This window comes from Chrysoperla carnea, chromosome 3, assembly GCF_905475395.1.
Source record: "Chrysoperla carnea chromosome 3, inChrCarn1.1, whole genome shotgun sequence".
NCBI classification, from domain to species: Eukaryota; Metazoa; Arthropoda; class Insecta; order Neuroptera; family Chrysopidae; genus Chrysoperla; species Chrysoperla carnea.
The window spans coordinates 49,273,583-49,301,431 of NC_058339.1; the positions used below are offsets into that span (position 1 = coordinate 49,273,583).

Genomic DNA, 27,849 nt, shown 5'->3' on the forward strand with positions numbered 1-27,849 from the left:
CACTTTTATAGAAACAAAATATTATAAAACATTTCTTCTTCATATATCTATAATTTTTTTTTTATACATTTAAAAAAACGCGCCTAATTCACATGACATCCATTGTTGAAGAGTTTTTACACGTGTAAAAAGACAATATAAAAAAAAAAAAACTAAATATATAAAACAAATGAAGTAGTCATGTGAAAATATGCTGTTAGAGTGTTATTGTTAGCCCTATTATTGTGACAAAGAAAATAATCTAACAGTCATTATTATTAAACTTTTATATAAAACCACAAAAAAAAAAAAATAATAATAGAATGTCAAGTAAAGTTTGTGTACTAATAATGGTTTCATATAGTTACAATATATATTACTTCCATGAAGGTATATTGCTTTAGAAATAAATTTTATGAAGTTTGAAGGTAGTACGAGCGCCAAGCCAAGTTAAGAGTTGTGGTTGAAATTATTTATACCTTATTTTCAATTTTGATGAAAATTTTGTTATTACTTCATGAATGTAGACAAAAACTGAGAATAAAATATTATTCTCTTGACTTGGTTTTCGAAATATCTAAAGCTAAATAATAAAAAAAAAATTTCCAATTTTCGATATTTTGAAAATTACTCAGAATATCGAAAAATTTTATCCTTACTTTTCGTATTATATTGCCAAGTTATAACATAATTCACCATCAAAACTGAAAAAATATATTTTTTAAATTTGTATTCCCACACCATGCCATGAAAATAGGATAGAAAATGGAAAAACTTTTAGGTGGACTAATATTCTTCATGAACTAAGTAGTAGAAAGATTAGTCTACTATTAATTGACCTATTTTTCGACAGCCAAGTGGCCTAGAAATAGAAATCGTTGGGAAACTCTTCAAGGTGATGCTTAGACTCTTCACTAATATTATAAAGAGGAAACGTTTGATTTTTTGTTTGTTTGTTTGTAATGGATAAACCAAAGAGATTATATATGCAGAGTGCCCATTCGATGAAATTAATGTTCGAATATTACAAAGAGACACAAAGAAAGTTACGGTATAGTTATCTCTGTCATATTTCACCAATCACTCAGAGTAGAACAAAGATAGCTCAATTTTTAGATCATAGGCTGTCTCTTTTTTTAAAGTTGTCAAAACTTTTCAACATAGAAAGTATATGAATCGCGCTGATTAGTAATTCTATGTCTATGGGATAAACTCAAAAACTACTACACCGATTTTAAAAATTATTTCACCAATATAAAGAATACTATATATTATCAGCGAGAAACATGAGCTGTATTTTATTTTCTAAAAAATTAGAGATTCCTTCGAAAATTACAATAATGTAACCCAAGGTGTTAAAAATTTACCTATAAAAGATGATAATGGATCAAATACTATATAAAACATTTTTGAAAATTATTTCACCCAATGTAAGGAATTACATTTCCAGGGAGTAACAAGATATGAATTTTTATTTCAAACAAATTAGTGGGCAAAAGGGCGGATAAGTGACGGTGAGGGAAGTAAAGGGGCTACCCACAACGCAAAAGTCTTTATTTTTAACGTTGAAATTGCTCATCAAAGTGGGTGGGTAACTGCTATTAGACCATAAATATCTAATAACTAACCTCAACAGTAAAAACGTGTATAAGTATGTATTTATTACAAGGAAGTTAACAATCTTTGAAGGTATTAACAGTCACTCATATACCATTGTAATGTAATATGAGATGATATTAAATAGCATTCCATTAACTTACTATTTTAAATAAAAAAAGAGTTATTTTTCTTGCATGTAACTGAGGAGTATATATGGGCTATTAAATGAAATGTAAAGATAATTTATATGTAAATAACATATGTACTTAATTATTTAATTAAGAATAAACATAGGCAATTAATAATTTACAAGCATTGTAAATAATATGTTTTCTATTTAAAATCCTTTGCAGAAAATGGTTTTTTTTAGAACTATGAAATCACAATACTAGTATCGGATGAACTTTCAAATAATGACAAGCAAATAAATTCATTCATAAATTAGATGAACAATTTAAAATAAATTCTACTTTTTCCATTTTGAAATGTGATAAAAACTTTCAAATAAAGATAAGCAACTTTTTGTACAGGCAACATTATAGACAGATAATGGATTTAAAATAAAACATATCACTAAAATATATGAAATAAAAATAAGTAATTTAAAAATTAAAAATCCCGACTGCCTTGCCAAAAGAAGATCACTCATTTACTTGCTGGCTGGACAGGTAAATAAAATAGTCATTACTGTCGAATAACCTATTAGATTAAAAAGTGTTCCACAGAACGGTTCCCGACTGCAATGATAATTTAATTTGCATGTTCTGTCAGGCTGTAAATGATTGACTTTTGGTTTGTATACACAGATTAACTAATAAAACTTCTTTTTTATTTTTTAGCAGGCCAATCGTGTTTTTAATTTTGTTAAATATTTACTATTTAATTCAGAAGTTATACAAACGGCGTGTTTTCTTATAAACTATATTTTTTAAATTCAGGACAAATTTAATTTGCTTTTCATTTACTACCACTTCTTATCTAGTATATTTTCTGATCGTTCAAAGTTTTCATCAGTGCTTCGACAACACCTGAAGGTCTGACGGTATGACTTTTTTATACTTTACTTTTATTGTTATTGTATTATTTCAAAACTAGTATGAGTTGAGCTTTATTCTATGTTTTATTATCTAGAAATGTTACAATTCAGAAATACTTTTTAACACATTGTAGCCATAAATTTAGTATTCGAGTGTTATGGAAGGAGAATAAGTGAGATCAAGAGAGGTGGAGGCTATAAAGCGGTGGTTTTTACTATTAAGCCCAGTGAAGCGGGTGGATATCAAGCTAGTACGTTATATAATATTTACTTGAAAGTTTGACTCGAAGTTAATAAAAATTTATTTTAAAAAGTACAAAGCCTCCGCAATTCTTTTTGCACTTGCGTGTTCAAAATATTAAGTATACTATTTATAATTATTTAATTGCATATTTTTGCAATTACTATAAAATGCAATTGATTTACAATCTTTGTATCAATCATAAGTACCTACATGCATTAATAAAGGAATGATATAAAGGATCTTTATCCTACGGATTTTTAATTTAGATTTAACCAGAAATACTATGAAAATTTAAATATTATTATTACATGTTTATACTTACATAGTGCAATCGGTCGAGTGTTTTTTAATTTATTTTTTGTAATTTAAACTGAGAGCACCCTGTACGGATATACGGAGTATGTATCTTAAACGTTGCTGATTGGGACGTTTTTTAAATTGAAAAAAATTGCAGTTCAGACAAATGAATGTGACGTACTGCAAAAACGCTATGCAAGAACGTGAGGTAAAAAAGTCGTCTTATTATTAATTAAGTAAGAATATTTAATTTTCTTCAATTTTATTTTGCAAAAGAGATCTAAATAAAAGTAGTTTTTAAGTAGCAATTTGTTTAAAGATAAGATTTTTTTAAAAGTTTACATAACCTGGCTATTTATGAATATGGGATTGGCTTATTGTATGAAAACCAATTATATTGTTAATATATGACAAATATATTAAGATTACGTCATTTTAATGATAAGATAGATTATGTAAAAGTTTTATGTTATTATCGGTTTATTTTGCAACATATTTAAAAGTTGTTTGAGATCTGTTCATATCCATTGTTATTTGAGTTTCAAATATTTACAACTACATGTGTATTAGACATAGTTCTAACTAGCTGCTGGTGTACCGGAATTGATTAAAAATATATTTACTTTAAAGTTGCGACCTCTTTTTTTTAGCTTTTACTTATGATGTACAAAATTTTAAGAACGAAATGATGTTAAAAATTTTAAATATACAGATTTCTATATTTTACTTTTCTTATTGCTGGGCTATCTCGAAAAACCTTCACCAAATTATAAATTGTTTTAAACTAGGCTAGAAAATTTTTTAATATCGTAAAAAAGCGGGAAGGATAGTGAGTTACATGCTTTGAATCTTGTAATCGCGAACTTTGGAACTGATTATCTCGCGATCTAAACGACGTATCTCACAGCCATATTCTGAGCCTGTGAAGAAAAATTACGCCAAATTTGCCGACAAGTGCTTTCATACTGGAAATACCATAAAGCTGTATCACGTCACTTCAATAAACTGCATCCCTTTTCTGTATTTGCTCTTGTCCTTTATGCATTTATCATGCCTGTATTCAACGTGTTTATAGTAGTGGATGTGATCAGCATTTAATTAATTTCGAACAATAAATTTAATGATTAGTGACAAAATAACGACTCTATTCCGCTTCATGAATAAATAAAAATAATAAAATTTGATCTAAAAAAACTTTCACCCATTTGATTCTAAATGTTATATGATAGTGTTTCAATGTTAATGATTATTCAAGAACAATAATTACTATAATCTGAATCAATCGATGATGCATTATTTTAATTGCAGTGCAAAAAAATCTGTTGTTTTTTAAATTGAATATAAAAAAATAATAATAATGACCTCAATATTTGTTCATGTTTATTTAACACACAAGAATATAAGAATCATTTGTTATGTTGACAACGATAATGGAATTAGCAAATAGTTACAGCAGAGCATGTGAGACAGACTTTATTTATTTTCTTGTAGTAGACTGATTCACCAATCAAGTATTTTGCAATGTCTTTTAAAAAATGGTGAGGTGTTTATTATTTCAATGAATTTTTTATATATTCTGAGAGCATGTGTGTGTCATTCATCTACTATTATTACCTTATTGAAAAAGAATGAAACGTGTGGTACTCTTAAAATTGTTTCAATTTTTTTGTTATCTGTTGATCTATATCTCTGGTTTTTAGAATTCTAGATTTAGTCAGAGAAATGCTGGAGACTTTGAAGTGCGTGGATGAAAACATAATGTCCGTTTGTGGGCACTAGAGAATTTTTCAAAAATAAATTTCATTCATTAACTCTATTATAGCAATATTTAAACACTAGCTAGATACTTGCCCGCTTCGCTGGTTTTAAAACAAAAGATTGACAAAGATCATCGCGTATAGCCTTTACCATTCTTGCTCGCACTTATTCCCCTTCCATAGTACTCGAAATAATGATAGGGATTGTTTCACACAGGTAAAATATATACACAGTTTTCAATTTTTATTAAATGTAAAACAGTCATAATTCATTGAGTATATCAAAAAAGATGGCCATGCATTTTTTTACATTTACTATTTTTACAGAAATATTTTATTTATGGTTCAAAATGATGCTCATAAATGGCGCAGTAAAATGTTAGATTAAATTTTATCTTTATAAATTATACTTCATGTGTTACTCTGATGTACGAGCAATATTATTGTAGAGTTTCATTCAAATCCATTTGATAATTTTTGCGTGAAAGCCTAACAAACACACAAACAAATATGATTACTTTCACATTTATAATGTATATAGGGATAGGGATGTTTAGTAGGTGAAGCAAAATATTGCAAATAAAGAGAGAATTGTGGCTGCATTTTTTAAGACTTACATGTGCTGAATTCTTAAATCTGGGCCTGATTATCAGAGAAAACTTATAGTAGGAAAGGGACTAATTAATTATTCTAACCTCTATTCGAGAGCCTTACATACAAAGCGACACAAAATTGAAAAAGCAAGACGAACAGCAGGTAAGATGAAGCCGAAAATTAAGTTAGTAAAGGAAGACCAAGAACAAAATTAAATGAGGAAGAAATAGTTAGCTTGCTCTAAGAAAAATCATCTTTGCTGATGTTACTGGCAGTTATATCAAATTTTCTGTTAAAATATTTCCCAAAAGGAGAAAAAAGAATTAACTAATCAAAATCAATCGGTCGGCATTTCAACTCCAGAATATTTATTTTCGAAATAAAAAATGAGAGACATTTATGTCTATCAAAGTATACATTAGGCTTAATTAGTTATGGATGTTACTTCGATCGGTCAAGGATATGCATTTTGCGTGCCCTAGCCGAGCAAAACAACCTGTGCTAATTTCGTGACTTTTTTTTTAACAATTCGTATAAATAAATATTAACCGTTAACCATAAGCATATGTATTATTCAATATTCCATTATGCATTGCGCATAACACGGCGCCTTAACGGTCATATAAATCTACAATTCGAATGGATAATCTTATATATTGCTCATGTTTATTTATAATTAATTAGAATCACATGATGGTTATTCAATAAACTTATTGCACTAAGATGTTTTATTGATTAATGATTGTAATTGATTATCAATAATGATTTACTCAATGTAGTAGAGTAAAGTGTAATAGGTAATTATTTTGCAAATTTTATTTCGAGTTCCTGTTTTTATTGTTTATTTTTGAGGGAGAATTCACTGAAAAGTTAAGTAAAGAAAGTCGAATTCACAAATGGAATGACAAATTAAAAGGCAAAGTAAGGCTGTATCGCGCAATTATATTTCCGATGCTACTCAAATTATTTACCTTCAATTGTGAATTCAATTTCATAGTTCCAAAGCAAAAAATACACTAGCTGCCTGATTTCTACAAGACTGAGGAAAAACTTGGAGAAAAATATATCCCTATCGCTATCTCTATATATTATAATTGTGAAAGCAAGCATGTCTGTTTGTTACATTTTCACGCAAAAACTGCCAAATGGATTTGAATGAAACTGAACAATAATATAGCTTATGCATCAGACTAATACATGACCTATAATTTATAAAGATATATTTAAAAAAAATTAAATTAATTAAATTTAGTCTATGACATTTTACCACACCATTTATGAGCATCATTTTGAAACCATAAATTAAAGATTTCTGTTAAATTGAGAACGAGATCCAATTTATAGTCACCTGTTCTGATACACTCAATGAATCAAGATTATGTAACATTTAAAAAAATTGAATTCTATACATATATTTTACCTGTGAAAAACAAACCCTACAACTCCTTCGAGCGTTATGGAAGAGGGATAAGCGGGAGCAAGAGAGGTGGAGACTATAACGTGGTGGTCTTTACTTTTAAGCCCAGCGAAGCGGGTTTGTATCAAGCTAGTTATAAATCAAAATAAAGATATTTTCCAAATTCTCTTTCTTAAAAGCATTTGACTAAGAATAGTCTTCTTGTCATCAGTCACTTAGCTAATCGTCTCGATGTGAGTTTAGCCTTAAGAATTCCGATTTTAAGCGGCATTAAATATATTTAAGGATATATGAGCATGACAGCAATGTAAGATTTAAAGGCTCTAAATTTTTGTATAGTTTTACTTAAGTTAAAGGATATATGGTTAAAATTTCAACATAAATATGGATGCAAATTTTAATAAAATATCGTTGAAAATCGATATTTCGATAATCGATAATGAAAATTTTTTATTTTCAATATTTTGAAAAATACGAAAAATTGTATTCCTACTTTTTTTCTTATATCGGTCAAGTTATAACATAAATTCACTGTAACTGCATGGCAAACTGATTTTAATATACATAATTGTAGGTATAATTGTAAAATGATTCAATGACAGATATCGTGATATCACTGGCGCTGATCATGTTAAATTTTGCAGAAGTCAAATTTAAATTTTAAAGCACTCATAATCCGACATTTTAAAGCTATTTAAATTTTAGTAGCTTGTTTATTTCGATATTTTTGGTTAATACGAGATCTTATATTTGATAAAAATTCTACCTTTTTCATATGTTCATCCCATATACCAGAATCATCCCATCCACCACCAGAACTACTCGACGATCCACGTCGACTTGGATCCCATGAATTTCGCCGATTATTGTTATCCAAAGAATCACATGAATATTTCCGTCGTGACGATGTATTTGATGATATCGAATCCCTTCGTAAACTATGTAAGGAATTAATCGAATCACGTCGATTACTATGTAACGAACAATTCGAACCTCTTCGAGGTTGTTGAGTAGGTGAAGGTGATGAACATGACGTTGTGTCATGTAATGGTATACACATAGAATCTCGACGTAAAGAATTCGCTGAAGATGATAAATCTTTACGTAATGTCGATGGAAATGCTGAAGGATGTTCCATTTCACGTTTAGGCGGTGATAAGGGTATCGTTAACGAATCACGCCGTCTGTGATTATTTAAAATGTTTAAAGCTGGCATTGATTCACGCCGAGGACCATATGATTCACGACGTTGTGTTATGATATTTCCAAGGGAATCACGACGGTTTGTTACATGTAAAATATTACCCAATGAACCGCGTCGATTATTCTTTTGCATTTTACCACCGTGCACATCACATTTCGCATCATGTTTCGTTTCAACGGTGACAAGAATTTCCGGAATATTATCTGTTGCGGTTGCTTTTACTTTTTTCTGGTCAAGTTTAACATCGGTAAATAATGCTTCCAGCCGTTTCATAGCGGCTGCATGGTTAATTGCAGTACCCATCACTTATTTGATCATTCAAATAACTTTCTATTTGAATTGAATATTTTTTTCACAACAATTAATTAGTTTTTAATTGATATATTTTGAAAATAAATCAACCAATTAGAAGCAGTTTAAAAAGTTTTTATTGAAATTTAATTAAATCATTTTAAAAACATAAATTACACTTTATAAAAACGATCATTATAATTAAAGTTAATTAAATATTTAAATTGAAGATTTGACCAAGTTTTTTTTTTTTTGGTATTTAAAAATAAACAAAATTAACTCATCACTTTTAATGAATCATTCATCAAAATATTGATGACCAAGAATTTGTAAAACTGAAAATATTAATTTAAATAAAGTTATCTTAGGTTGGGTTAATTTAATAATATTTCAATTTTTTTGGATTTATATACCGTCAATCTAATTGAAAGTATAACATCTTAATTGATACAGCTTTTTCCTGTTTCGTAGGTTTTAAAATTTTGGAATTAAAAAAAAGGTCCAGCAAATTTTTTAACTACTGACAAGGATTTTTCTATTTTCTTTATCGAGCCTTTTTTTGAGGGTCTCTAAACCATGATAAAAATCAGTTGAGTCGTCAAAAAATTACCAAATTTTCAAGTCAATTTCACCATACGAGGGGAATAAGTTAATATGCAAGCAAATAATGTAAGTTTCAATTGATTTCACCACCATTAATTAATTGGAAAAAGCACTGTGGGACAAAAATTTTAAATTTGTTATATATTTAATTTCAAGAATTACATACAAGTATTAACGAAAGGAAACAATTAGAGAAACAATCGAATTTGAAGTCGAAAATCATTATTTCATGTCACTATCTTACCAAATCTCTTAAGCTTAACAATTAACTGTTTACGGAGTGCTTTAGCTTTTTTGGATCTCTTTTTGGGAGCTAAGAATTTCGTGAATTTTAATCATTTAATTTCTCAAGAAAGAGATATTTTAAAACTTTCGGCTATTTAATATTTTTTTTAAATATTATTTTCATACGATTGTTTTCAAAAAAATTCTACTTGCGATGATAAATTGTGAAAGCGTACCCCGCAAGAGCAGAAGTCATTATTCATGCAAAAGTATTATGCGACAATCGCATTAAAAAACTAAAGCACGATTGACAAACAATGGCATTTTGTGACATATTGTCAGTCAAGTGTCTTGTTGGACTTGATTGCTTTATATAGTGAATCGTCGTGAGAACGGAGTCCGATAAGCTTGCGGAATTTATTAAAGGTGTTATTATTGAGCCATCTAAACCGGCTAGCTTTACAATTACTGCAGTGAGAACCTACCATTAAATAAATATGATTGTTGTCAAAAATTAACTTTCAAAAATTGATTTTTAAGTTAATCTAATTAGTACGAATAGAAAGCTTTCACCCGAAATTATGCCAAAAAGTTTTTGATAACAATGAAGTTTGTACATTATAGATTTGATCAATTGTGATCAAAACGGCAGTGTTAGTATCTAGGAAATATATTTCATCAATACAATTGAAGGCATCCAGAAATATTATACATAAATTAACCCAACTTAACACTATTTTACCTATCAACGAACAGTTTGAAAGAACTATCACACTTAAAATACACTTTTTGCAAAAAATAAACTCACACAAAAAAAACAACAGTTCAAAAAATGTTTTGAAGTGAAACGTCAAAAAAGAGTTTTAGTTGAATTAAAGCACCGTAAAAATAACTATAATAGTGAATGTTTATTATATGAGTGTTAAATCATATCCATAGCTAAGCAATAACTGTTTTCTTCACTTCAATCAAAACACACAATATAACGAAATAACTTCTCAACACAGAAGAAGTATGGTAAAATATTTAAAAAAACAACGTTGTGGAGGAATGAATAAATAAATAAGATGAACAGACCAACACTTGATAATATACTTTACTATTCATAATAATAATAATACATAACGTATTATAATAAATAATTTAAAACATATCGTATATTGTCGCGAATGATACTTCGTAACAAATCGGTTTTATGTTGTTGTTGTTGTTGTTGTTGTTGTTGTTGTTGTTAGTTCAGTGATTTTAATGATAAATACAGAGTAACAACAATTTTTATTATATGGATATGTAGATTTAATGAATTAGTCTTTAATCGTGTGGTATGTGTTCACATGTCATTATAGTAGTATAGTAGGGCTGACAAAATATTAGGCATGTTAGCGGGCACGATTAATGCATTCATTACAGTCAGGAATTCTTGTTGTATCGTCACCGGTTGAAAATTAATGTTTCAAACAGCTGAGAACAGGGTATTAGACCTATTTTGGAAAAGTCCCCCAATTAGAATCTATAGTGCTAATAAATCACTTAAAACTCGCCGAAAACTCTCGAATAATGATAATATATTGCTCTGTGGTCATGATGTTATACAGCTATGTAAACAAATGCGCTATTTTCATAATAATTTAAAATTTTTTGTTTACATAACTATATGACGTAATAACGTGTCCGTCTACTATTTAAGGTTATTTACGTCATGTAAAGAAAGATAGCCACTCTAAGATAGCCACACACACATATATACATTTCACGGACTCATAATTGATATTCCCACATAATACATACTATAAACTTTGCGTTTTTTTTTAAAGAAACATTTAATACAATTACACTTTTGTTCTCTAGCGGTTTACAAGATGTTTCCCACGGACCCAACTGACCTATGTTGCTCATTTACGAACTCGGCCTCACTTTTTACGTCCTGAGCACGCTATAAAATTTCAGCTTCAGGCAGACAGACGGACGGGCAGACAAAAATGGACTTTTGACGGCATTAACAACAGTAAGGCATCGAAAAAGCAAGGAAAACATTTGGTTTGATAAATGATTGAACAAAAATTTGCGTGACATTCATTCACAAATCAATCAGTAACAATACCCAAAGCATCGTATTAAATTTTTTACAAAGTTTCAGATACTTTAGGTTAGAGTTTGAAGCATATTAGAAAATTATTAATATATAAATATACATTTTATATTATTCCTGGCGCTTCCACCATAATTATCTAATCTGCAAAATTTAAGTGCTGGGCTGGTTCACTAAATGGAGAATTCTCGATCGAATTCCTATATAAATACAAACATGAATGTGTCGGAAAAAAAATCTTTTTAAAATTAGTGAATAATTAATTGAAACCGAATCATATCGAATTATATCTACAGACATTTATTGTGGTAAGTTTAAAGAACCGAGAAAGGTTTTTTTAAAGTTTCAAATCTAAAAAAAAAAAACAAATTTGACAAAACCGTACTCAGCCCTACTTAAAAATAGTTTGTATATAAACAACACATACTCGGGGGCATTTAATAAAAATTTGTGTATGAAAACAATTAACGTAATCAAATCACAACAATTGTGTACTTTTTAGAATTTTCTTGTTTAGTATAATAAAAAATGGTACGTTTAAAATATTGTCTTAGTGATGTGAAACATAATATTTATTAAAAAAATATATATGGGTAAAAAATTTCGACATGCTTTTATTTTTCTGGAATGAAAACTAGAAAATAACCTTTTCTCTTCTTTGTTGCAACAAATGATTCCAAATAAATTTTTTTTTCTATTCTTTCGAGTTCATTAAATTAAAATTTTTACTTTAAAACTGCTTTTAAAAACTTTTATTGTCGATGTTCTCACGGAGTGTGAATATTGAATACAGCGTACACTGGTAGTACCCCGGAAAAACATCAGCAATACTCCGTTGATACCAGAAAGACCGACAATAGTTCACGAAAACATTGTCAAAACGTAGTAGAAATCTCGTGTCGCAAATCTACGAGGGTTAATCTACTTCATCGTCTCATATGATTTTATAAAATTACTGACTATGCTAATGATATTGCTAATGAATAAGTGAAGTGTTGGCTGTTGTTAATTACTAAACAAAATATAAAAATCTAATTTGATATTTGATACTAAAGATCTGTCTCTAGCGTCTATTTCCAGCTGAATTTTTACCAGAAAATTCTATATACTAGAAAAATATAAGTTGTTTTATCGAGGCCAACATTTATAAAAAAAGTTTATTTTTAAAGCGCACAGTTTAATTTTAGCAGCGCGATCTTTTAATTCTGATTTAAAACAACTCAAGTATAGTTTTATTACAAAGATATTTAAATATAACCACTACAGACAAATAATAAAAACTTCCAACACATTATATTAAACTCATTATGACGTATATACATATATGAGTTTAATACCTATAGTTTATTCATTGTTATGTCCGTCAATCTTCCCACCAACCAAGCCTCTAGTTATTCGCATACCTTTAAGAACTAACAACAAATATTACACCAAGCATTACCTTTTTAGAATAATTAAATTATATAGTAAATGCATCTTGCAAAGAAAGACGTAATTAACAGATGCATGGCATTCAGATGATGTCTGTCTACTTTGTATATCTATATGTTGCAGTCAACTTTATATTAATTAGCCGTTCAGTTAATAGCCTAGCCTTTTTACTAAACGAATCATGTTCAGTCTTATACAACATTTAATGAATTTACTGCCTTATCGTTAAGCCATTCATTCAGTAGGGGTATTATTTGACATGAAAGATGTAATATCTGACATTAGAAATTGACTATTTACGTAATTTAAAATAAAACATATTATTATTTGGTAATCCTGACATCAAATAGCGTAGCTCAATAAAAAAGTACGCATGTAAGTAATTAAAATATTATTTGTTAACGCAAGTTAAACTTCTATGGCATTTCGATCGACAAAGAACTTTGTTTTTAAAACAAGCACATCTATATTATTACGACGCTGATTCACAGCAGGCTCAAAACTACATTTTTGGAATCCATTGACATCAAAAGTTGACTGACTAACCACAGCTTCTCCCAAAGAAATCGAATCGCCTTTTTGTGACTTAACTCTTTCATTGTAATTTGTTGCGTAAACGCAATAAAACTATGAGAAACACTAAGAATATTATTCAAATTAACATGAGCATTTCTGTGCGCTGTATTAAGTATTATGCTCTTTGCGGACGCCGACGTTTCGGCGCCCGGTGGCAGAAAGTGGAACTAAATTTAAATGACTAGGCTAAGCAAGTAGTTAAAAATTATCGATAAAACACGCTTTTTTATTAAATGGCTGAATATTGATATTGGCTAGTTGAATAGTGCCGTTTAGTAAAAAGACTAGGCTGTTAATTGAACGTCTAATTAAAATAGTTGGCTGCGACATACATATATAACCATTCGATTAATATGATTTATAATGCAGTTTTGTCATATATGATATGGAGCATAATAAATGATTTTTATGTAAAAGAGATTTGCGAAATTTATTCAAGAATAGATTTGATTTGTTTAATCATCAAATTTGTTCAAGACTAGTTTTCTTTTCATTTTAGGATAGCTCTTTTCACGAATTTGAAACCGAATGCACTCGAAGAATGAACAAAAAGCATAAAAAATTAAGAAAAAAATTGTTTATGCTATTGAGAGAAAATAAGTATTAGACCATGGTGATAAGTATTAGACCGCAAAAAGGGTGCTTTGAAAGATGATTAATACATATTTGAAATTTTGTGAGTTGCTTCTTTTTGACGAACGACTTTTTTCGAAAGCTCTGCGTTCTCAAATGAGAACGATCACGTCATGATTAAGCTATCGATCTGAAAAAACGCCGCAAGGAATTTGTCGGACACTATGACCACTCGATTCCCTGCTGCAATTTTTTTGAACGATAGCTTAAATATAACGTCATCGTGGTCATTTGAGAACGCAGCGTTTTCGAAAAAAATCGTAGAGAGAAGTTTGGTAGATTCGCCTGGAGGAAGTCGAAACGGTCGTCACGGTCTATATCGTACTACAACAAAATAATTTTTATTTTTATAACAATGTGGAAAAACGAAAAAATTATTCAAGGAATCAAAGCCAGCTGAAATTTGAAAATTTAAAAAACCTTCAGCGTAAAATAACAAAACCTTACTGCGCCGAGTATTGCATTTTTAAGGTGGCAACGCAAGAAAGTTAATTCGTTAATATTATTAGTTATTTTTGTTCTTAATTTACGAAGAACAAAAAATTTAGAAGGCTTATGATGGACGCGGACGGGTTTCTAAAATAAATAGATTGAACATTGTTTTGTAAAATATGTTTTTTACATCGAGTATAAACATTTTTGTTAGCATAAGTATAAGCTGCTTTGTTTGCCATCATTTCGAAATTTACTGAATTAATATTTCTCTCCACTATGGCTTTGAGAAAACGGTAGTGACAAATTTTATAATCATATTTCATCAAGTTTATTGAAATAATTGTATGACTCACGGCTTAGAATAACAACGAATTTTTTCAACTAATTATTACTGCAATATAAAAAAAACTTGTATAAAATCTTTTAATTTTATGAAAAGGCCAAATTTATTAATTTCCAAAAGTGTGATAAATGTATAAAAGCAAAAAAAAAAAAAAAAAATGAGAAAATTTATAAAAATATCACAATGATTTAATAACAAATATTATTGATTAAAAAACTATTTAAATAATATTTATACCATAATTAAAATAAATGCGTTGGTTTTTTCGCGTATAAAAAATAATATTGTCGACCGTAATTGTGATACATGATATTTTAAAATTTGACATTTTATTGCCCACACAATACATAAATATTTATTTTTTGCTATAAATTTCTTAATTAAAAAATATTAATAAAACAAGGCACCTTTTTAATATCTTAATTAATTTTTCTACCCTGTATATGTGAAATATGTATCAAGGTATATTAGTTTTAGTTTCCAGTTTGTAATGCTCCATAAAACGCTTTGTAACGTGTTCATAAAATCAATCACCTAATTAATCTATTTCTGTTTGTCCGTTCGTCTGATTGGAGGCATGATAACTAAAAAAAAAAGAGATATCGAACTAAATTTTTATAGCATGCTCAGGACGTAAGAAGTGAGTTTGAGTTCATAAATGAACAACGAAAGTCAATTGGGTCCTTCGGGCCCATCTTGTAAACTGTAAGAGACAGAACAAAAATTAAAATGTAAAAAAGAGCCTTATAAAAAATAAATAACATGTTTGATTTGAAACATTTTTTCATAATATTTTTATTTTTCCGTGAGCGCGAAAATTAAAGGCAAAAGTTTTGCATCCATTTTTTCTAGAAATACAAAAAAAGAATTGAAAATTTGTAGGTAGTTTCAACCAATGATATTTGCGAAAAAAATTTCTAAAAACAAAACGAAATACAAAATTTTTAGAAAATAATTTTAAAACACCGATATTCAACACTAACTATACAGATATTTTAATAATTAACACATTTAGTTGTTTATTTTCAATTGTTTATTGAAATTAATTGTTTATTAATTAATTTAAAAAGATTCGTGTGTCCTGTGGCTACTTGAAAGAAGTCCCACATTGAGTTTACACAGGGGTGCCTTATTAAAAAAAAATTCTATAAAAATAAAATAATTAATGGCAAATTATTTCCAAATTTGAATCGATGATAGAAGTATCGAACTTTCTATCATTCGATAGCTTTAAAGGTAGGTTTATAGCAAATTTCTATAAAGATTCAATTTTATTGAAAAATTCCAATACTAAGAGAGATAAATTGCCAATACGTACTCGATTCAAAATTGAAATTTTTTCTCAGATTCCAAATTTTTTAATAATATAAGTAGATGCCTTTAATTAATAATAACATAGCGAGCGCAAATTGTTTGACAAAACCATTTGTATAAATCGATCCTTTTAATGCGAGATTTTAAAAAAGTGCCCAAAGTCAACGCAACATATCTCCATCAAACTTAGTTTAATTTTTTCAAACTAACGTCAATTTCATGGATAATCAATCAATCATTAGTACCTACAACCCGACATACTTCAAACAATTATATAAGTTTGATTTTTGAGACATCTAAAAAGGTCGATTTCTTTTGGTTATCTTGGTTTATGATGTTTTGACATTAAATATTATTATCATTTTATCACCTGATATGTTATTAACTCGAAATTTTTTATTTAAAAATAAAAGTTATTAAAAAAATAAAAGTTTTTTGATGACACCAGTTTACATAACCTAAGGCCATAAAGTACAAATTTCTCATAATTTGAGAACATTAAACTGTTTATGATTTATTAAAATAAGTTTATTAGTAATAATTCCATCATTTTTAATTTTTAATAGACCATAATTATCTGCAAACATCCGTAATTGACATTTAAATCTAGAATTAATAGATTATAGTAATTTATCATAAAATATAAGGAAAGTGTATTTTATCACCATCAATATTGCAACTTTCACCCATTTTTATTATGAATATTGGTTGATTGTTTCTATTTTAGTGATAAATATGCGGTTTTGCTTCAATGAATATTACGTGAAATGAAAAAAACTTAGTATGCCATCAAACTATAATTTTGCGTTATTTAAATAATACGATAAATTTCCAATCAATAAAATAATTATAAAAGTCAAGCTTTTGAGCATAAGACAACAACTGATTTAGTACAGGAGACTAAAAAAGGCGAACTTCATTTGATAACCACAAATAAGACTTTTTTTTTTTAACGGTTTTTTGCAGGCAAGCCAATAATTACCATTATTTTCTAAATTATCTTTCTTCTGTTATGTTATGAATTTCGATTATATATAGTTAACAGACCGTTTTAGATCTATTATACCGTATGGACAGGCAAGTCAATATAGGTAACAACACTGTTCAAAATTTTATAAAAAAAATGTGCCTCATCTGGTTTTCAGATGGGTGAAGATCGACACAATCGAGTGGTCCAGTTGTGGTTATGCACAGCTTAATTAGCCACTCCTTGATTCGGTAAATTACGAAACACCTTGATATGGGTATGAAAATGGCTCAGGTGAAAGCGACGTTTCTCTAGATCTTTCTTAAATAAGTTCCCAAGCAAATTCAAGATTACCATACCAGTAAAAATCACCACGCGATGACATAATATGGGTTGGCAATAAATCATCGGGAAATTAATTAGAATATGTCATTATTGCCCATCTCCTTTTAGCAAAATAAAGTTTTATACGTATTTTATATGCATCTCTATGGTGATATCGGATAATGAAATCACTAACCTAGATCTTCCTCTTTGTTTCATTAGGAATTTTAAACGTACATATTTTGCGTACTTCTAAATATTTTCAAAAACCAACTTCACTTTCTTGCCCGTGCAGTGAGGATTCTTCACCTGAAGTGATAGAAAAAATAAATTTATTCAACAAACCTATTGAAAAAGGTTTCTATGTAGCTATATCTACTAGAAAAAAATTTGACTTTACATCTACTCTAAAATTAGAATTGCATGTTGGATCAGATTCATGATTTAAAAACAATTAACTTCATCATCAAACATGTATTTATAGAACTCTCGTGTTCTTAAAAAATGAAATTCAACATTTAATTATAATAATTACACAATTTCATTACTAATTAAGCGGAAGCAACTTTGTTAAGTAAAAATTTAAAACAAATCACATATTTAATAAAAAGAGAATTTATTTTTGATACAAAATTTCACTTTCTTTCCGAAATTAACAGTTGTTAAAATAAATAAACAAATTTTATCATTTAAATAATCGTAATTATATATTTAATATTATTTTAATATTTTATTATTTTTCTAAAATAAAAATTTTCTCGTTTATAGTATCTCGTTCCCCCCACAGCAAAATTGTCATATTAAAACATATTATTATAATAATTAAAATTTATGTATATTCCTAAAAACGATGCACGGCTAATTTTATAGAAATTATTATATAGTATTGTGTAGTTTTTATTTTGGATATTAGTTTGCAAACAAGTCATCGTCCTAAACTTTAGAGACCCGTACCAAAAGTCGAATACTATACATTTAAACTATTTTTAAGATCCTAAAATTGTAATTCTTGTCTAGCGCGCCCGACCGGATGGTGAAGGTCGTACACAATTAATATTTTAAGCCTTCTTATCAATAGCCTGAAATGATTTCAATTTTCCTATTTTATACCCAATGATATCCCAAAAATTTTTTTGAAAGCGAAAAATATAGACGAATTTAACGACGTCTCTCAAGCTAAAATCCAACAAGCTGTTTAGGGTTCAGAATTTTCCAAAGAAATATACATGCATACATCATTTTCCAAATACTCCTTCTGCCGTAATCGAATAAAAATATTTCTTTCGAATCCCGTAAGTCATAGACGACAACTTTCTTCTTACATTAAAGTAATAATATGTTTACATTAAAAAATTAGCAAACGCCCTCAATTTAAAATAATTGCACATCCTACATAATAATTTTTAATGTCCACCTATTCTAAATTTATTAAAATTTGACCATAATTTCTTTTTTAATTTCTAATTTCTTAATATTATTAAAATTAAGGCAAGTCGCAGACCGCAAAAAATGATTGGTCAGAGTGCCTTATTTTAACGCTTCTGCTTTATGGTTAATAGGTTAGATTAAGTTAAAGTGTCTGTCTTGAGCTAAGACACACTTAGACCATAGGGTCCGTTGTGATACCGAAACAGCTTGGCCCATCCACGGCCACTACTAAATGAACCGTTTGGAGCTGTTTAAGAACAACAGGAGTGCTTCGAAATCAATGAACTTCCGGTCGTCAAAGAAAGGCTGGTTCAAGTGAGTTAATCTCCTCATGGCGAGAGCTGGACAGTGATAGAGAAGATGGGTGATCGTTTCTTCCTTCGTCCATTGTAACAGCTCCTACAATAGCCGTAACACACTTTCAAGCCCAAACATTCAGAGTGCCTGCCGCCTAGCCGGTGTCCTGCAATAGCTGCAACAATTTTGCTTACAGAAGCTCTTGGAAGCGATATAACACCTTCGGAACGCATACGACTGTACTCAGACCATATCTGTCTTGTAGTACCACAAGTACGTTTCTCTTTCCACCTAAGATTAATATATTTTGACGATTCTGCTTGGTGGGTAATAGAACATGTAAGAAAGATTTTGACGACCATTCAGGTGGTAGAAGAATCCAGATTTGAACTGGAAGAAGACCTAAGAAGAATAAGGATCAGGGTCTCAAGGATTAAAGCAGTAGATAGGCAGAAAATGAAAATTTTTGTTCAGCAGGCCTCTTCATCAGTTGTAGCGTCACTGAGAAGTAATAATGTATGTAATAAGATTGATGAGTTTCTTTAGATCATTTTTGCATGTGCCCTACCTTTGTCCATAATAGAGTTTCGTCGCAAAAATGGTAAAGACAGTAAAAATAATATTTATTATTATTTGACGCGTAAAATAGACATATGATTAGATTTTGTTATTTTTATTTATATAAACATGATGTAATTAAAATAATAAAAATAATGCAAAATTGTTATGTAAATACTGACAACAACCAAGTGCATACTGCATAAAGAAAATCAGTCAAAGCTGAATTCTATCAAGCGTTAAAGGTTACGTATCTTACTGTAAAATAAAAAAGCATAATGGCTGTTACCTGTGAAAGAAACTTATCAAACATTTTGAAAAGTGATTCATTCAATAAATTGAGCTTCATATAGGCAGACATTTCATAAAAAAATGCTAAAAATACCCGCGCCCTAAATGAGGTTGATCTAATTTCCATAAACATACTAACACGTGAGTATCTTTACCTTACAAACTCGATTTGTTTAAATTCCATACTTTTCATTTATCGGTGCGATTAACTTGCATAAAAAGCGAAAACAAACATGGAAAATTGAATAGCTTTCAATAAATTTCAATATTTTAAGCTGACTAAGTAAAGAAAATCACGAGTGAATATGTTTTTGATGGTTACGGTGGGTTTGTAATATTTCTATAAAATGCATTAACTTCTTGAAATGCCAAAAAAATAATCATTTTTAAACTTTTGTGAAAAAAATTTATGCTCGAATTTTTCAGGCATATTTTACTGTTAAAGTATTACAACTTACGACAGTGAAAATAAAAACTTAATCGAATATGAAGCCATTTTCTTACCTAATAAACTGCAAATTAAATGGAAAAATTTTCCACGTGCAGATTGCGATATCTGAAAACAGGTGATATAATTTTTGACCTTAAAAAATTGATGCGCTTTCTTAAAAAAAAAATTGTAAACGTTTGCAAACAGCAATCTTTTGCATGTTTCCAAAAAATTTAAAAAGTGATTCTAAAAAGTTGCCAGTAGACAAAATGTGCACAAAAAAAGGCGGACAAAATCAATCGAGCTTATATTGGAAAAGAAGCTTGATGAAAATTTGTTTTATAAAGTTGCGGAATTATGAACATATTATTGTTTGAAGTGTCTAGAATGATATAACACATCCTTGATAAACGAATTGTGGAGGCAGACAATTTTTTTTTAAGACAACTTATTGTGAAAATTGTTTCTTTAAAGATATTAAAGATAATTTATACTTATAACTAAAGGTTGTGCTCGCGGCAATAATTTTATTAATTGTTGGCGTTTTATAATTTAAGGCATAAATCAATTAATAACTTGAATTTACTTTTTAAATATAAACAATTGTTTACACCTTACACAGGTTGTACCGCAATCCATATCAAAATTTTTAAGATACAGATTCCCTCATATATATAACATAGCCTTAATAATAGAAATATAACAACCAACATACTTAATTGTTTAAGCACTGTGTATATTCTGAAATTTATTGATATTACGAAGAGTAATTATAAGTGAAATGGAATTATAGTGAAATGTTTAATTAATTATTATTGCAAAACACAGTTCGAAATAGCAAAAAGTAGATGTGCATTTGACATTATTTCTAAAAATATGATTGTAAAAATAGTCTTTTCTATTTTTAAATAAATCAATATTAAAGCAATGTTGATAATTATTTACATAATTATATGTTTCAATAACCTGAATTGGTATTGAAAAATTTATTCAAATAAAATTATAGTTAATTAGATAATTATCCTCATTATTTACACATAAAAATATACTTTAATTATCATATTGAAATACATATCAAATCAATTTAAATTAGTGTTAGACTCAAAACCTTTGATTCAGGAATTTAAATGGTTTGGGATTAAACATCATTGCATCAACATTTATATTGAATATTGAATAATATGAGTTAATTCTACATCTAATCCATATCAAAATTTTGTTTCCAGAATTTTCTGAGAAAAAATTTTGACTCAGCAATATTTAAGTACTTTTCCTGAAAAAGTTTAAGAAGTTACATCAAAATTGAATATTGGATTTGTTTAAGTAGCGTTTTAAACTTCACTTTACGTGCATTCATCAACTCTCTAAGTCGAAAATTCGTCTTTTGAACTCAATTGAGTTTCAGTCACTACTTACCTACGCCAAATAATCATCTGGAACAAAATTTATTCATCAAATGTCTCGTAAGCACTTTGTAATAATGATTAGCCATGAATAATAATAAAGTTGATTTTTTTTGAATCAGAGTTATTTATTCCAACACTATCTTGAATACACTTGAATAAATTAATCAATTTTATGTAGAAGTCCATTAATGTCCACACTAATGGTTAATATGTCAGATTATATTCCAAGTATAAATAATTTAATATTTAATAAACATGTTAATTAAAATTTTAGAAATTAAATAATTGAAATGAAAATTTATAATAAGATTTAATTCAATAAGAAAACAAAAAAATTAAGTTTGAGAAATTGAAACAGCCTCCAGAACGCATTCCCTAAAATTTTTACATTGAGTCCAATATCTTATTAAAATTGGATATCGGACTATATTTTTTTTATCACTTCAGGTGAAGAATTCTCACTGGAGGTACAGAAAAGTGAAGTTGATTTTTAAAATCTTTATAGTATGCAAGCTATGAACGTTTAAAATTCTTAATTAAGCAAAGAGCAAGATACCCACTAGTGACGTCATACGTTATTATCGCTAGAGATTACATATAAAACTTTGTTTCGACTTGTAACTTCTTCGTTTTTTAATCAATTTTAATTTCACTTTCAAATTTTGTCATAGTATCAAGTCTAGTTTACCATTTTTATGGGTAATATGGCCAATTCGACATCAGGATTATTCTCTATTGCATTTTTAAGGGCATATTTAATTTTGTTTGTTTAAATATTTGTTACTCCACTACGCCGAAACTGAGTAGTGCGTTGGAAAAATATTAAAACACGAATGTAGATTAGGGTCTGGAATAACATTACAAAATTTTAAGAAGCTCAAAATTGGAAATACATTTATCGTGCTTACTTTTAAAAGAAAACTTATTAAGAGTTCATTTTAATTATTTCCCCTTAATCCCTTGCCTACTTCTTGTCCTTCGTTCTCCTTTTTAGATATTCAGGAGTGTAAACTGGGTAAGGAGTTATATTTTCATAACCAATTTCTTTTCATACCAACGAAAGTTAGTGAGGCAGATTAGCAACAATGTTGAATTGATTTACAAATTTTACATAACAGTTTCAGAACTTGCAATTGAATTTTTTCAGGCTATCGATTTTGAAAATTCGAATGATTCAATATTCTATGGTTTATACAAGATTAACAAAACAAATGAAATATTAATATTTATCAAAATCTACATAAATAATAAAAATAATTAATATTAATATTTTTTGCTGTTTGTTTATTGAAAATAAATTATGATTGTAATTAATAGGTACACAACCAGTTTAATAGATTTATAATATCGATTACCATAAAAATAAATCACATAAAAAGTAGTTTAGATCAAAATAAAATGATTCGATAACCTTGGCGGGTGATAATTCAAAGTATGTTGTTATAAAGATATTAAATATTATGCATTGCTTCACAATATAATTAGTTTTAAACTTATTTTCAATATTCTACTTAAAGTTTAATTATTATACAGGAGTGTAAATCATTTTTAAGTGATTACTGTATTAACACTCTTGCAATTCTTTTGATGAAAAATATAATTAAATAATATTAAATTAAAAATTTAAAGAAATCCCCGACAAAAGTCAGGTGTGATCGATTCGTTTGTGGAATCATCGCTCCTAAATGGATAAACCAATTTTGATTTTTTTTTTTTGTTTGAAAGGTTATTTGAGTGTTCTTAGCTATGTTAGAAGATCATAACTTTTTTTTCTCTAGTAGTTGATGGGTACAAAACCCTAAAAAAGCACTCGAAAATCAAAAATCAAAGCTAAAAATATCTCGATTATATAACTACCAAAAAAACCAAAAAACTGAAAATCGATTCATTCGTTTCACAGCTACAATATCACAGGCAGACGCACAAATAGACAGACATGTTAAATTAAACACACTTTTTGTTAGTTCTGGGTTTAAAAAATTTAAGCCCAAATATTTATGTATTTTCCCTATACTAGCACATTAATAGCCAGTATAAATTTTTTGTTGCTCAGGTTATAAGCACCACAATAAACAAGCCGTGTGGTGGGTCTAGTGCGCTTCTTCAGGTCCACACGAATAATTTCCCAGTATAATTAATAATTATACAAAAAAAGAAATTCAATACATTTATATGTTTATCAGTTTTATAGGTACTACAGAATTTATTTATAATTAATCCTTGAACAGTATATTAGATAAATTTTTCAAAAATTCCAGAATTTGACTATTTATAGTCCTTTTGTTTAAACGTAAAAACGACTCGACCGAATGTTATGTATTTCTTTTCGAGCCGTTAATACGCTTCGATCGACATCTCAACGTAGTCGATATCATTTTTTGTTCGCGCGATATCGATACTATTTCCGCTTGGAAAATTTAAAATATGTTGAAAACCGTGTTTTTTTATGATCGGACCCATTACAATACTTCCCTATAACTGAAAAGTTTATTAAATAAAACATACATATAAAAAGATAATTCCAACTTTCTGAATATATTAAATCAAGCGCAACAAGCTTTTATGCACATGATGCTGATTGAACAGTCATTGTTTACATGACCTTTTTCGAGATCTTTAAACGTATATATCTCAAAAAAAATAATTAGCTAATACTTATCATAGTTTGGTTTTATCGAAACGTTATCACCCTGTTACGAGCTACAATGAAAAGTTTACGACCATAAGAGCATTTTTGCTTATTTTAAAAGACCTATTCACAAAATTTGCAAGTGTATGGTTGAATCACCCTATATAGTACGGCAAACTCAGCGGAAAAATTTGTTGATTTTTAGTGCAATAACTTAAAAAAAATTTTTTTAATTTGTAAAATCAATTTATTTTTTCTTTCGATCATATTTACATTTTTTTTGTCAGACTTATAAATAAATTTTTTGTTGAAATATGATACCTTTGAATACCTTGAATATTTTAAATGGAGCGATTCAAGCTTTTACTAAGTATATTTTCTTAAACATTTGCTAAGGACATAATACCCCTGCCACATAATATAATTATACTAATTATGATATCTATCGTTAACTTAAGGAATTTCATGATAAAATGTATAAAAATATGTAAACCTTATAATTATTCACTATTTAAAAAAATATTTTTTTAATAAAATTAAAAAAAAAAAATATATTGTAAAAATGCATCAATATCTGCCATTCTCAAACATTTTGAATTATTGCACAAAATTTATGAAGTTTTATTTATTAAAGTAAGGGCTTTAAAATACAAAATAAATTTTATTTATGAAGTCAAATTTAATGTAAACAAGTGAAAACAAACAGTTGACTGGCTTAATTGTTGAAATACCATGTATCAAAATTGTTGAATGTCAGTGCTTGCATTATTTTAATAAATAATAAAAATTTAAAAAAACACAATTATAGCCACCATTTGTTTTGGTTAAATTTTCGAAATTTGCGATAGTATTTTCTAGAATTTTTTTTTTTTCAATAACCTTTCACAAGACCACTAGTTGAAGAGAAGTTATTTGCAAATTTTCAACTGCCTATCTTTTATAGTTTTGGAGAAAATGGGCACCAAAGGTTGGTCCTAATTTCCACCCTCAAGGGTAAACAATAATGTTTACGAGAAAATGTTTCAATAAAAAGTTGATTATTTTCTTATAAGAAACATTTTTTACATTTAAACTTTTGTTCTCTCTCTCTTACGGTCTACAAGATGTTGTTACGGTTTACAAGACCCAATTGACTTATATTGCTGATTTACGAACTCTACGATTTTTTAACGTTCTGTTCACGCTATTTTCAGCTTCATATCTCTTTTCGTTTTTAAGTTATCGTGCTAACAACAGACGGACAGACAGTCGACCGAATATGGATTAATTAGGACTAACATTTGTCAATTGGTCCTACGGAACCATCTTGTAAACCGTTAGAGGTAGAACAAAAGTTCAATTGCAAAATATATTCCATATAAAAAAGTAAACAACTTTTGTTTGAAAAATTCTTTCGTAAACATCACTGTTTAACCGTGAGGGCGCAAATTAGGCCAACAATTTGGTGTCCACTTTCTACAAAACTATAAAAGATAGAGAGTTGAAAATTTGTAGGTCAAGGTTGTGTCTACTTGTGAAACATTCTCGATATACGAAAAAGAATTGTAGAAAATACTTCCAAAAATTTTCAAAAATCTATGGCGGCCGAAAGGCTGCAATACAATTATTACATTACGAACGCTAGATAATGTTACCGCTCTCTTAGAATATCTGAACTTTAGTCAGATAAACGAATGAATCATGTTTTTTACTTTAAAAATTTTGAGGACTTCTAAAACCCTATCTAACTAATACTTATCATTTTATGTAAAAATTTTTATCCATAATTATTTTAAAAATAATAATATACACGTTGTAGCTTACGGAATCGATTAAACTAGTTTATTTCATTATCAAAACCAAACATGAAGAAGGGTTCATTTGTAGTTATAATTGTTTCTACAATGATATTAACAATCGGGTTAGTTATGTTAATAGGTTATATTGCGTTTGAAATTCGGATGTCGACAACTCCGCCGCCAGATTATGGTGAGCCATTGTATTTAACACCGTTATTGGACGACAATATTTCAAAAGCAAAAGAATTGTCTAAAGTCAACTTGAAATTATCATATGGAAGTGAAATTGAAAGTTACGCAGGTTTATTTACTGTTAATAAAAAATATAATTCAACATTATTTCATTGGTATTTTGTGGCTGAAGAGCAACCAAAAACCGCCCCATTATTATTATGGCTAAATGGTGGTCCTGGTGCCACATCACTTTTTGGATTATTTCAACAACATGGACCATTCCAAGTTAACAAGGATATTGAATTAGAGAAACGGGAATATTATTGGACAAAAAACCATCATGTAATTTATTTGGATAATCCAGTTGGAACTGGTTTTAGTTACACCGACAGTGATGAAGGATATTCAAAAAATACCGAAGATATCTCAAAAAATTTACTTGAAGCTTTAGAGCAATTTTTTAAAATGTGGCCAAATTTAAAAAAGAATGATTTTTATTTAACTTCTGAATCGTATGGTGGGAAATATTTACCAAATTTAGGAAATTTAATTATTCAAGAGGGTAAATTTGAAAATTTTAAAGGTGTAGCGATTGGTAATGGATATATCGTTCCAGAAGATCAAGTACATGGATTTGGTGAATATTTATATCAACAAGGATTCATAGATACATCGACCAAGGATGTATTTATTAAGAAAGAAAAACAATGTAGCAAAATTATAAAATTAATTAATCAAAAGAAGTACATACCGGAAAAAAGGACTAATGCTTTGCCTTGTCTCGAAATAGTAGATCCATCTACAAATAACTCTCTGTTTGGTAATGCTACTGGTTATGGTTATGTATATAATATCTTAAAATCTCGACCACCAGTTGAGGACAATTTACGCCTAGAATTATATCTTCAAAAAGCATCTGTACGTAAATCGATACATGTAGGAAAATTGAAAAGATATGCTCACTCAAACGATCAAATCAAAGTTCGACAAAATTTAGGAAGAAGTATATTTAAATCAGAGAAAAAACATCTCGAAGAATTATTGGCAAAGAATTACAGAGTGCTAATCTATAGTGGCCAATTGGATGTTATTTTCCCATATGTTGCAGCTGTTAATTATTTAAAAACATTGGATTTTGAATATATGGATGAATATAATCAAGCACCGCGGTTAATTTGGAAAGTGGATGATGATGTAGCAGGCTATATTAAAAGTGCAGGACCTTTAACAGAAGTGATGGTTATTGGTGCTGGTCATATGGTGCCGATGGATCAACCGAAACGAGCATGGGATTTAATTACAAAATTTACGAGAAATAAATTTCCAACATAGCAAGAGATGATTTTTTACAAAATTAACATTAAGATTGCATTGTATAAATAAATTGTATCAGTTTTTCACCACATTTCAAATAACGTTATATTTTTATTTAATAAACACATATCTCAAAGGAAAAAAATTTCTTGCTTTTGGCTTTCCTGCAAATGAATGTGGAAATTA

General features: G+C 28.5%; 2 protein-coding genes across 4 annotated transcripts in view; one reads left to right on the forward strand and one right to left on the reverse strand.

Annotated features, from left to right (window-relative positions):
• LOC123296664 (WD repeat-containing protein 47) overlaps positions 1–27,849 on the reverse strand; it is a 167,144-nt gene that overhangs the window by 60,461 nt on the left and 78,834 nt on the right. The window contains exon 1 of one of the 3 annotated variants that reach the window (XM_044878236.1): positions 7,690–8,496. The exons of the other annotated variants lie outside the window; for them this stretch is intronic. Coding sequence (XP_044734171.1) covers positions 7,690–8,430 — 741 coding nt within the window. The 5' untranslated portion in view covers positions 8,431–8,496. Of the gene's footprint in view, positions 1–7,689; positions 8,497–27,849 lie in introns of those variants that run through there. 3 annotated transcript variants of the gene reach the window in all.
• Positions 26,294–27,783, forward strand: LOC123296676 (venom serine carboxypeptidase-like). The gene has a single exon (XM_044878255.1). The coding sequence runs from the start codon at positions 26,305–26,307 to the stop codon at positions 27,679–27,681; it is 1,377 nt and encodes a 458-aa protein (XP_044734190.1). The 5' UTR covers positions 26,294–26,304; the 3' UTR covers positions 27,682–27,783.

What these genes read in the sequence shown, in the direction of transcription:
- LOC123296676 (XM_044878255.1), top strand. Translation starts at nt 26,305, where the DNA reads ATGTTAATAGGTTATATTGCGTTTGAAATTCGGATGTCGACAACTCCG.